The sequence below is a fragment of the Acomys russatus genome, chromosome 17 (assembly GCF_903995435.1).
Source record: "Acomys russatus chromosome 17, mAcoRus1.1, whole genome shotgun sequence".
NCBI classification, from domain to species: domain Eukaryota; kingdom Metazoa; phylum Chordata; class Mammalia; order Rodentia; family Muridae; genus Acomys; species Acomys russatus.
In genome coordinates, this window is record NC_067153.1 from 61,360,973 (window position 1) to 61,373,445 (window position 12,473).

Below are 12,473 nucleotides of genomic sequence, written 5' to 3' on the forward strand. Positions count from 1 at the left end.
AATGGAAGGAGAGGAGACTCAAGCACCGCCCCCCCCACCTCCCCTCCCTCTCCCCCGCCTCCCTTCCCCCACCCGCGCTGTGCCAAACTCCTTTCCAGAAAGGAATGGGTCCCTGAAGGCCAATGTGGATCTACCAGGAAATGATGTAACACATCAGGCTTAAGCCAATAATGGGCCAAGAAACAAGCCAGGAGGATGCAGACTTCCTTTAGCCCCTCAAGGAAGAGGCAGGGATATGGTGAACTTACACAAAACTGCATGATCAGACCCTGTTTTGGGTCTTGTTAATTTCTTCAGCAATGACATCAACTAAGGGAAGATGGCAGAGGCCAGACGTGGGATGGAGTGCCGAGAGTAAGGGAGAAAGTAACTGACGGGACCACCTGGCCTGGCAGGACCTAACGTAGAGATGAGGAAAGCCAAGGTTTGCAGTTACAGTTCTGGAACACAAGCTTTGGTGATAAAGATCTTGGGCTTCAAGTCTGTTCTCTCAAGCCGTCTAGAGATGGTTTATCAGGTACAAGGGAGCGGGCACTGGGCAGCATGGTGTGTGTGTGAGAGAGAGCATTCCTGTTAGGCTCCTCCCTCTCTGCCTGGGTAGTCACTGACACAAAGCCGGTGAGGTCCCAACCTGACACGGAGGGGCTTGAGCACAGGGTCAACATCCTCTTCTTCATCTTCCTCTCCCAGCCTGCCCACCCTTGTGCCCCACCTGGCCCTGATCAGGAACATTCACCCAACTTCAGTTCTAAGCAGAGTCCCTTTCTCAAACCCCTAAGTCACCTCCTAGGGGAGTCCAGCCGGCTTCTCTGGGGGAAGGGCAGGCACACAGCCTCATAAGAGCACCTGGGATTCCCTTAGCTTGCCCCACCTGAGGGGTTACACAGAAGCCAGCATACAGAGAGATGCTGCCGCACAACAGTCACGGTGGTGGGGAGAGGCCTCCACGCTTTATTAGGGATGCTGCAGAAGCAGAGCAGCCGCTTTTCAACAACAGATAAATTAACTGCAGTGCGGGTCGGGCGTGGGGACTGGGACAGATGAAGACAGACAAACAGACCCCAAGATGTGGGGAGAGGGGGCAGCACCATTCAGACAGCAGGGAGGACCAGGGCAGAGAAGGCAATTTGTCCCCCTCACTCCCAAACTCTGTAAGCTTGGGGCTTCCAAAATCAGCCCCATGGGGGCTTCGGGGCAAGGTTGCAGCCAGGTTGGGCAGAGGTGGGCAGTGGCGGGCACGGCTGGCCCAGCACCACAAGATGGCTCAGCCTGAAGTGGGAGCTGGGACAAAGCAGCCTGGAGCCCCCAGTCCCTTAGAGAAGAGCCTTACTCTGGGCGAGTCAAGGGAGCAGGGGTGAGGTCTCTCCCTGAGCGGAGCATGGTTGTTTCAGCCACAGCAGCGGTGGGATATGCCAGGGACCCCCGTCATCTTATCCACCTTCTCCTTGGTCCCTTCAGATAAGCGTCACTGGCTCCGAGGCATGGAGCATGAAAGCAGGCCCGGTCTGGGGTCCCTAGCTCCAGAGGAACTGTGGTGGCTGCAGTTTCTCAGCCCTGACTCCCACAGGAGGATAGCGAGTCGTAGAGTGAGTCACTTAAGGACTCTGAGGTCTCCAGCCCCGGAGCGCCCCCACTGGCCACTCTGCCTTCCTCGCCCATGTCTGATGTGCTGGGGGTACGACTGCCCCCAAATGCTGGGCCCTGAGGCATTGATGTGCGGCTGGGATCCAGGCTCTGCTTCCGGTCCACAGGCAGGGCCTAGAGAAGAGAGGACTGGTCAGAGAGGCATCATACTCCCCGCCCCACACACACACTGCTGAGGGGGCCACAGAGGAAGGGTTCTGCGGAGTAATGGATGTCCTCTCTCCAAAATAGGATGGCTAGGCAGGCTCACTCTCACGCTCTGGATGTGCTGGCTGTACGCACCTTACCAGACACATCTGTCTTCCAGAATCCCTCCCTCCAGACCTCTTTCTTCTCCCTACTGTTTTTTTTTTTTAAATATTTATTTATTTATAATGTATATAGTGTTCTGCCTGCATGTTCACCTGTGGGCATCAGATCACATTACAGATGGTTGTGAACCACCATGTGGTTGCTGGGAATTGAACTCAGGACCTTTGGAAGAACAGACGGCACTCTTAACCACTGAGCCATCTCTCCAGCCCATCTTCTTCCTACTGTTATCTTACCAAGGGGGCCCTAGGCAGTCCCTCCAGTTGTCGGGGTGGGCACAGGAAGGGGTCACTGCAGCTACCAGCTGCTCTGGTGTTCGGGAAGGTCCAGTTCTTGGCCAGTGGGACAGGTGGTGGAGGGCCTGGGTCTTCACAGGGATCTGTCCAGCAAGAAGGGGAGAGTGGTGCATCCGTCCAGCTCTGAGGATCCTCTCAGGGCTGTCTTACCGCCTACTGGGACAACTCACCATCAGGGCAGGTCTGATGGCTCCGGTGGCCGGGAGGAGCAGTGAGCAGTCCAGGGAAGGCTGGCACGCTGGGGTGCCTCCCAGTCACCAGCAGCTCTTCTATACCTGGCACCTCCCGCTCCAGTGTGTGGGCACGGCGAGGGACTTTGGTGAGGGCTGGGGGCCGAGCTGGCGGGGGCTCCAGACGCAGCGACTTGGTCTTGGGGAGATTCTTGCTGGGGGTTCCGCTGCTGCTATGATCTGGGGGCGGGAAGGTCCCGATGCCACTGTCCAAGGTCCGAGTTAAGGAGCCGCAGGCTGTGGAGGAGAGGGCACACAGAAGTATGGGGCTCAGGCCCTCGGTTCCCTCTCCCAGCTTCAGGCCATCCCACAGAACTCACGCCGCCACCTGCGTGACTCACCCTCAGCTTGGCACATGGAGAATTATTCCTACACAGCCACCAACAGCCAGGGCTGGGCACCAGAGTGCCACTCCAGCCCTGGCACTGCTGCGGTGACAGCGACTGAAGTAGGAAGGGGACCCTGCTGACCTGTGAAGTGTGTGGTGGACACTGGCTCGGCCATACTGTCCTCCGGAGGCATCTCGTCCCGCCTGCCTGGCTCACTGCTGGGCTGTGTGGGTACAGGAGACCTGAGTGTCCATTCCAGTGGCCCCTCAACAAGTCCCCACAGTGCCTCCGGGGGGATGGGAGGCCAGGCGGAAGGCACTGTGCAGACTAGCTGCCTCTAGGTGCTCAGAAGGACAGAGCCAGGCCCTTGGCATAACCCCTGCTCAGGAGCCTACCTTTCCAGACGGTTTGCCGCAGCCCTGAAGTGGGCCTACCAGACCGTTCCGGGGCCCACAGGCAGACCAGGGGCTCTTGGGGTCAGCGGATACTGGTTGGAAATCCCCATACTCAGGCTTGGGCTCCCGCCAGCTCTTGGTGGGCAGCTCTTTGCCATCCACCCTAGAGACAACAGGACAGGGGGACATGAGGGAAGCTGGCCTGTAGCTGGCTTTAGGTGTTGAAATGTCCAGTTACTAATGGTGTTAAGGCGATAATGCTGTTGAGCAGCACCTGGCAGAGGCAGGTGGAGCTCAGAATTTGAGGCCAGTCTAGTCTACACAGAGAGTTTCAGGACAGCCTGCATACTGAGACCCTGTCTCAAACAAATAAAAAATGAAAATGCTTTCAGAGGTAGGGCCTTTCTGGAAGTGACTGGGATTAGGCATGGCCAGCAGGGCACAGATCCCTGTGACTGGTGACTTTCTAGGCGGGAGAGACCAACAGAGCCTCACGTGCACACTTCCCCTCTTCCGTGGCATTCTGGCTCAAGGCAATCACCACATATGGCCCCTGGACCTCTAGAACCACAGACCAAAAGGAACCTCTTTATAAAAAGTAGTTTGTTGCCGGACGTGGTGGTGTATGCCTTTAACCCCAGCACTCAGGAGGCAGAGGCAGGCGTATCTCTGAGTCCTGGACAGCCAGGGCTACGCAGAGTAATCCTGTCTCAAAACACTAAAGTAGTTTGCCTTGGATACACCTTTAATTAGGGATGTAAAACAGACTATGTATCAGCCACGAACCCTCCAATGGTGCTGGCCCTAGAGAGGCGTCCACTGCTGCCCACCCTGGGGAGAAGGACACCTCCTGAAGCTTATGACAGGCACGATGGGGGAAGGGGGAGGGGCTGGGAGGGGGGGTCAGGGGAAGCAGAGAAACAGGAGGGGCAGGGAAGAACAAGGGAGCCCACCTTCAAATCTTCCTGGGGTCACCGTACCCTAGCTCACTGGCAGGCCAATTCACACTCAGGGCCCTGCAGTCCAGGGCTGCCGCCCTGAGATTTCTGAGGACACGGTAGCTCAAAATGAATGCCCTTCTCGGGGCCTCAGTCCTTCAGCCTTTTTACCCAGTTGGCCTAGGCAGGGTAAAGCCTGTTAAGTGGGTCCCCTTCCCTACACCACCGACACCCTTAGTGGCAGGAGTCAAAGGGGTTCTTCTTTGGCCCTTCCCTGAGATGGACTTTCACCGCATTGGCTTAATTAGTGTATGCAGGCATTTGAGGGGCTCCAGGGGCAGACATGAGGTGGGGGAGATAACATGTCAAAAGAGTTAGTCTTGCTGGGCCAGACACTAGCCAGCCGGTGAGTAGGAGACGGGGTGTAAACTCTAATTCTGAGTCCTAACCTTCCTTTTCAGCCAGGTCACCAGTGTCTTAGTGGCACTGTACGCCCCTTGGCCTCTGGGAAGCCCCAACTTCCAGGGAGACCCAGCACGCTCCATCTCAGGCCCTCACCTGTTTAACAGCTGCTGCATGAAGCTGTCTGCGCCCTGATACATGCCGGCCAGCTGGCTTTGCATCTGCCCCAGGCCTTGGTTGGGCACCGTGGCAGGGCCCCCAGGCCGTGGGCGGGCTCTGCTGCTCAGGTAAGCCTTCTCTTCCTCCAGTGCCCGACGTAGGTCTTCCGCCTTCGCCATCAGCTTGGAGATGTTGAGGCTCTCAGTCTCCAGCTTCCGGGCTTCAGTCTTGACTTCTTTCCGGAGCGGGGAGCCCCCACCAGCCCCTTCCTTGTTCTTTGTAGCCTCTGCACGGCGGTTCAGTGCCGGCAGCTTGCTCTTTTTAAGGCCGAACCAGCTGGCAATGCTGCTGGTGTTGCGGTGTTTGGGTTCGGAGCCTGGAGCCCGTTCCTGACCTTGAAGGCGCAACACGTTTTCCTCGATGCCCTTCATCACCTTCTCCTCGATGGCCGAGTGCGGGGCTGGCCCTTCTGAGCCCTGGCTCGGATCGGCGGGGCCGGGTACTGGGGATGTAGGCTGGCCAACCGTGCTGCCGCAATCCGCCCAAGGAGGGCCCTTCCCTTTGTCTGGCTTGGAGGGCTCCTTGGTGCCTACTGGTGCCACAGGGCGGGGAACTACCTTGGTGGGTGACTTGGAGGGTAACTTGGTTGGGCTGCTGTGAGGGCTCTTGGGCTTGCCCAGGCTAGGGGCTGAGGTTGGCACTTTTACAGGCGTGCGTGGCACCTGGGGACACAGGGCCCCCGCTAGCCGGCTCTTGGCCAGCTCTACTTTGGTGAGGCAGCTCCTCGGTGAGACGGGGTCCAGATCCACTCGCGCTCCCATGGAGTGGGAGGAGTAGACTCTGGCACCAGCTTCCGTAAGTCCCGGTTCTTGCTGCTTCAGGCTGCTTGTGCCTAAGGCCACTGCTCCCCGCAAGATGCCCTTAGCTTCCGGCTGTTCGAGAGGCCTCGTGGCTGGAGGCAAGTCTCCAGTACTCTCACCTGACCGCCCTAGTGCCCTGGCCTTCTCAGTACTAGGCCGGACTGGCGTTCCGTTCCTTTCTGGACCCAGAGGCCCCTCGGGGCCTGTCTTTAATTTCCCAAGGGCTGCCAATCTGTCCCGAAGAGGTGTGTGGCTAGGATCACCAGGTCGCCGCCCTGATGCCTGGCCAGGCTTCTTGGATGAGCTGCTTGGGGTCCTGCGGCTGGGATGAGGAGACTCCGCCCCTGCCTTGTCCAGACTCTTCTCCTGGGAACTCCCATAGGGGCAGGACTCTGGGAGGCCAGGGCTGGGGGCCCCAGGGCTCCTAAGGACCTCAGGGGTCTGGGGTACCTCCAGAGTCAGTTGTGAGTAGGTGGGTACCTGCAGCGGGGATGGAGGTGATTCTGGGGAAGAGCCCCTAAAGGTGCTCCGGGAAAGGTCCAGGATGCTCTCAAGGCAGGGAGACACTACTGGTCCTGGAGAAAATGCAGTGGACATGGCTGACTGGGAGGGTCTGAGCTGCACAGAGTCTGGTATTGCAGAACAGGGTGAAGGGCTGCCAGGCAGGCCCTGTGCCCCGTCTGGGGACAGCTCTCCTCCACCGAGACCCCTGCGGGCCAGCAGCGGGGAGGGGCTACCATCTGAGCCACTGTTTCGACAAGGAATTCGAGAACTCCGGGGAAGCTGGGGGCTGAGTTGGGGACCTCCTGGGCTGGGGACCTTCTCTGAGGGTGGAGGCAGCTTGAGAAACTTGAGACCTCTGGCTGGAGAGGGCAGAAGGGGTCCCTGGGCTTCCCCGGGAGAAGGGGGCCCAATTTGGAGCTTGCTTTTCACCTGAGATGAAGAGGGGAGATGGCCAGGCCGTGAGCCCAGTGGGGCATCCCCTGCACCCACGAACATGCTGAGGAACGGAAGGGGCCCCTGGCCCTCTGAGGTAGCACCAAAGCCCAGCCTGGTGGCCTCTGAGGTGCTCCCACCCCAAGCTGACTTTGGGAGGCCTTTGGACTTGGATACCTGTGGGGGTCCTGGGTCTGGTGAAGATGGCTTCCCAGAACCTGGGTGGTCGCCATTGAGAGGGCCTGTAGCCCCAGCCAGGAAAGCCTGGAGGTAAGTCTCTGTGTCCTCAAGGAGTTGGCCCAGGTTTAACTGTTTGCGGGTCAGGGCACCTAGCAGGGTGTCGGGGCTGGGGGCCTCGTTGGGGTCACCTGCTTCATCAGAAGAAGACGAGGAGCTGCTGCCCGGAGCACAGTGTGAGGCAGAGCAGGGGCCCTGGGCTGCTGGTGGGGCCCTGCCAGGAGCCCAGGGTTGTCTGATGCCTTCTTCCCCAGAGCCTAACAGATGCTCCCAGTGCAGCAGTGCTCCCAGGCTCCCAGGGCCGAGCAGCAGGTAGGGTGCCCAGGGTGAGGGTTCAGACTGTGGTGGACCACAGAGCTCGCCGTTGATGGGCTCCGGGGAGCCAGGGCCCTGGCCTGTGGGCTGCCGGGGGGTGGCGGATGAACACAGAAGCAAAGGGTCAGTCTCTTCCAAGGCTCGCAGCACCTCTAAAATCCGAGCTTTCTTCCGAAGAAATGGGGACAGGGCATCCAGCGCTGGGGGTGGAGTGGGTGGGGGGCCTGGGCCTCCTGGCCGCAACTGCTGCTCCCAACACACCTGGGAGAAGAAAAGGCTTGAGGGGGAGCCTGTGCGGCTGGTATGTGAGGCCCAGGCCATAAGATAAAAACATATTCCTAAAAGTATGCTAGGAACACTCTAACCTGGCCGTGTCTGTCCAACAAGCGAATCTACAGCGCTTGGGATATGATGGTTCGGCTTCCTCAAGGATCGCTGAGCCCTTCCTGGCTCGGCTGTCTTACCTCACATTCAAGAGTGGTTGGGTACTGTCCGTGTGTCGTGTCTCCCCCCCCCCCCCCCCGTCCAGCCTCCCATCCCTGCTCCTCTTTACACTGCCATACTGACCAGCTACAGCTCTGACTTCTGTGGTTGTTCTAGGATGGAGGGAGGGTCTGCCTGTTTTTCTGGCTCCAGAAAGAAGTTCAAAAAGAGGGTGTATCATAGCTGAGACCTATGTCACTCATGGCAGGCAAGCCCGGGCCTTTCCCAGTCAGAGCTGACCCGGCAGGCAGGAATGCCGGCAGGGGGGACCTGCAATGTTACTCAGCCCTTTCTTGTACAGTGGTTTAACTGCATGTGCTCTGGAGCCACCTAGTTCACGTGACCTTCAGCAAGCCACTTGACCTCTAGCTTTCCTGATGTCAGCAGTGACACAGGACAGTGATTATGTTTGGCCTCCTAAAATAAAAGAGCCCCAAGGTGTCCTGTAGAGTTAGTGTCAGGCATGCGAGAGTCTGCAAGCGCGCCCTGTGATTCCCGCTGCATGACGTCACGCATTTGCTTGCAGGCCACGGCAGATGGGAGAGGTGGGCCTGTTTTTCTTGGTGTGAGGCTGCCGGCTGGGGGCTCACCCTTCCAGCCTGGGCAGCCCTCCCCCTGAGACTTGGTAAGACACAAACGCCAGTGCCCACTCCTACCTCTCTTTGTCCAGCACAGTGTCCTAAAGGCAGTGAGGTGGCTGGTCCCTCAGCAGCGTTAGGGGACGGCGAGGCTGCTGGTTCTGATGGCGGCTGGAGTGGGGTAAGTGGGATCTGCAGAAAGAGTGGAGAGTTGCATAGTTGTCACTGCCCCCCTCACAGAGCCAGGCGTTGTGACCCACAGTGTCCCTCCAGGGATATCTCACTGTTGCCCTTGTGATGATGAGGCAAGCCTGAGAACAGACAATCTGGGGCTAGTCCAGGTCTGGGAGGCACGAAAATAGATTAACACAAAGGGTTTGGTTTGGAGGTCCAGGCAGAGGACAGCAGCAGGTTTGACCCAGCCTGTCCTGGAGCCAGCACTGTGCTTTCCCTTATAGCAAAAACTACTATGAAGGTCCCCTCCTGTTCTGGCCACCTGGGATCTGAGGATGCAGAGATGGAAAATGAAGGCCAGCCAGGTGCAGTGACTCATGCCTTTAATTCCAGCGCTCGGGAGGCCGGGAGGCCGAGGCAGCGGATTGATGTGTGTTCCAGGCCAGCCTTGTCTACAAAGTGAGCACAGGACAGCCAGGGCTGCACAGAGACACCCTGTCTCCAACAACAGCAACAACAGAAAGCCAGGCACAGGGGCATGCCCTTGTTCACCACTTTGCACTTAGCAAAAGGACACTAACAGGCCCTCTGCAAAATCACACAGACAGACAGACAGACAGACAGACGCACGCACGCACGCACGCAGGCAGGCAGGTAGGCAGGCAGAGACAGAGAGTAGTCATCCTGTGTTCCCCGGTTGTCTCATGTGAAGCACTTACTCTAAAGATTATACGAGGAGCTAGATGGTGGTGGCGCACGCCTTTAATCCCAGCACTCGGGAGGCAGAGGCAGGCAGATCACTGTGAGTTTGAGGTCAGCCTGGCCTACAAAGCGAGTCCAGGACAGCCAGGGCTACACAGAGAAACCCTGTCTCGAAAAACCAAAAGAAAAAAAAAGATTATACGAGTAGTGTGTAACACACCCTTCCTATTTTTGCCACATCACTTGGTCCCTGAGAATTTGAGTTTTTGCATGTTGAATGGGACTGAGTTAGCTTTCACCCTGTACTCTCACCCTCCTCCCTCACAACCTTCAAACCCCTGTGGCATCTGGGCCTCACCTTTGGCTATTCGCAGCCCAGACCTTCCCACTTCTGGCCTGGACAGTGCCTGGCATTCCAACGAGTCCCCCTTGACCTTGTTCAGTGGCTTTTTAGTCTTGCACAAGGAAGCTAACACATCCTTTTCCTAAAGCACTTCTGTGCAGCGAAGCTTCCTTTGCCGGCCCGCTGTCTGCTGTGGCTCTCCTACCTCTCTAGCCTGTGGCCTCCTCCAGACAGCAGCTCCAGCGTTTGTTACTCACCACGCTTTCACACATTCTTCATCTAACCAAGCTGAAAGCAACGCCACCCTCTTGGTGTTCCTTCCATGGGGAATTCCTTCTCCACAGCCATCTGGAGGCTCCTGTCAGTCTCCTTCCCACCCCACACGGGTCCAATGTGTGTGTGTGTGTGTGTGTATCCCCGCACGCACCCATGCACAAGAGTATTCACAGGCACTCAAGTGTGCACGTAGGAGCTTGTTCTTGGGAGCAACTGCCTTGTTTTCCTGCGACAGGGTTCCCCACTGGGGCGTGGGGCTGGCTGGTGAGCCCTAGACACTGTCCCGCCTCCATCTCCTCAGAGCTTAGGTTGTAAGTGCAGAGCATCGTGTCCGGCACTTTACGTACGTGAGGTGCTGGGGACTAGACACAAGCCCTAACGTTTGCCCAACAAGTATTTTACCCTGGAATAAGCCATCTCCTCAGGCCTCCTAGTCCTCTGAGGGCTAGCTGCCCCGATCCAGCACCCTGGGATAGCAGTGCTGGCACACTGTAGCATGGCTGTCCACTGAATGCCTCTTAGTGGTCCTAGCCTTCCAGGGCCCCACAGGGCCTACACAGGAATGCCCACATGGCTTGGGATTAGGCTCAGTTCCTCAGGCGTTGGCAAAGGCGTGGCTCACAAAGAAAGCTTAACAAGTGTCTGCTCAATGGAGCTTTAACCTAGCGAAGCACACCCTGGGAGTCTCATTAATAATACCACACTGATACCACTTACTGCCTTACTGTGAACCGAGCACTATGTATTATCTCATTTAATCCTTGCAAGGCTGTGCAATGTAAGTCTTTTTGTGCCCATTTATAAGGGGAAAGCCTGTAGTTTATATAGTTTGATACTTTGCCCAAGGTCACACTCAGCTAAAAAAGCAGTTCAGTTAGAAAGCCAAGCCCAGTTTGCTTGAGGCCAAGGTTTGTAATTTTCCATTGCATCATGGTGTACCCTGGAGGAGAGACCTACTGGACCAAAGCCTCAGTGGTCCCAGAGCTCATTTAGGTTTTTTTAAAAAAAAAAAAAAAGCGACTAGGGCTGAAGAGATGGCTCAGGTTAAGAGCACTGTCTGCTCTTCCAAAGGTCCTGAGTTCAATTCCCAGCAATCCCATGGTGGCTTCACAACACACCCTCCTCTGGCCTGCAGGCAGAACACTGTATAAATAATAAATTTAAAAAAGCAACTTAAGGCTGCTCTCTGTCCACCAACCAGTCTCTGACATGAGGGAGCCTGGCAATGGCTAGCCTCAGGGGTTCTGACTCCCACAGGGTCTCCTTTGCTACCTGGGATCCAGCTCGTGAGGAATCAGACACCAGGCTGGATTATTCAGACAGACAGGGCTCTGCTGCTCCCTGTTAAACTACTATTTTCCTTGTCAAAATGGGGGAAGGTGCTGTCTGCCTCAGAAGCAACCTGCTGCTCTCTCCCTGACTTTCAGGCCGCTCTCGTTTCTGTGTCTTACTCCATCCTTGGAGTTCCTGACAGAGTGACATCTATGACAAATTAACCCAATACTCATTCCCAGAGCCTCCCAGCGTTCCCAGGGCAGGTGGGGTCCAGTGCCTGTGAAGGAGCAAGGCGGAGGCCGGTATGTACAACCATCCACACTCAATTACCAGGGTGAAGTGCCTTCCTTGTCCTCTCTGTGACACGCAGCTCTGGCTCCTTATGCTTAGCCCTGCCCTGTCCCTGGCTAGGAAGAAGCCACGTCAGTGGCCACAGAGGCCTCTAGGGAGCTGGAAATAACTGCATTTGCAGTCTCCACCCAACTCCCCACACAAGGCAGGAGCAAATTCAAACTTTCTCTGTAAGAACGGGTAAACTGGGAGTGCGGGCCGTGCTTATGATCTCAGTACTTGGGTAGCTGAGGCAGGAGGATTGCCTCAAGCTAGAGGCCAGCCAGGGCTGCAGAGTGAGACCCTGTCCTCCTCCAACAACAACAAAAAATGCTGCCCATATGAGTAGGGAGAACCTGAAAACAGGGTGGCAGCTAAGTTTGTAAGCAACTCAGTTTTCCCGCAGCTAACACGCAAGCCTGTTAGTTTGGGGGGGCCTTCCCTGCACCACCACAGGCCCTGTGTTGAGGACAGATCACACCCTGCTCCTACGACGTGAAGCGGACAGTGCCAATGCCAACAGGGCCTGCAAGAGAAGCACTTTTTGCCCACCTGAGGGAGAGAGCCTTTGCCCACCTGAGGGAGAGAGTCTTTGCCCACCTGAGGGAGAGGGCCTTTGTCCACCTGAGGGAGAGAGTCTTTGCCCACCTGAGGGAGAGAGCCTTTGTCCACCTGAGGGAGAGGGTCTTTGCCCACCTGAGGGAGAGAGCCTTTGCCCACCTGAGGAAGAGGGTCTTTGCCCACCTGAGGGAGAGGGCCTTTGCCCACCTGAGGGAGAGGGCCTTTGCCCACCTGAGGGAGAGAGCCTTTGCCCACCTGAGGGAGAGAGCCTTTGCCCACCTGAGAGAGAGAGCCTTTGCCCACCTGAGGGAGAGAGCCGGTCGTGAGCTGCAGCTTCTGCTGCAGCAATGCGCTCAGCATCTGATTCTGCCGCTCCAGGTCAAACACCCTCTTCTTCAGCTTGATACACTCCTCCCGCAGGTCCTGTCCACCCAGGAGGTACAGGAAGCAAAGGTGAGGAGGCAGGAGAGGGACAGCGAAACAAAACGACCTGACTTCCCACCCCAGCCAGCTGTATTCCCGGCTACAGCCTCGGGGGAGAGTCCTCCGGGCTTACTACCCTAATGGATGGTAAAGGCCAGTTGCTGTCGAGCCGGCTTCCTCCCTCCTAGAGAAGACCATGTCCAAATAAGGCCCATACGATACATGGAAGACCCTGAAGTCACAGTGATCCACAGAAAACATCTCAAGGCCACTCA

At 57.0% G+C, this 12,473-nt stretch overlaps 1 protein-coding gene across 1 annotated transcript in view; it reads right to left on the reverse strand.

Moving 5' to 3' along the window:
- Positions 1–922: 922 nt before the first annotated feature.
- Positions 923–12,473, reverse strand: part of Nckap5l (NCK associated protein 5 like) — a 39,500-nt gene continuing 27,949 nt past the window's right edge. The window contains exons 6-13 of the mRNA XM_051160332.1: positions 12,079–12,198; positions 8,193–8,306; positions 4,703–7,314; positions 3,207–3,369; positions 2,953–3,034; positions 2,423–2,719; positions 2,193–2,335; positions 923–1,758 (exon numbers count right to left, since the gene is read on the reverse strand). Coding sequence (XP_051016289.1) covers positions 1,549–1,758; positions 2,193–2,335; positions 2,423–2,719; positions 2,953–3,034; positions 3,207–3,369; positions 4,703–7,314; positions 8,193–8,306; positions 12,079–12,198 — 3,741 coding nt within the window. The 3' untranslated portion in view covers positions 923–1,548. The remainder of the gene's footprint in view (positions 1,759–2,192; positions 2,336–2,422; positions 2,720–2,952; positions 3,035–3,206; positions 3,370–4,702; positions 7,315–8,192; positions 8,307–12,078; positions 12,199–12,473) is intronic.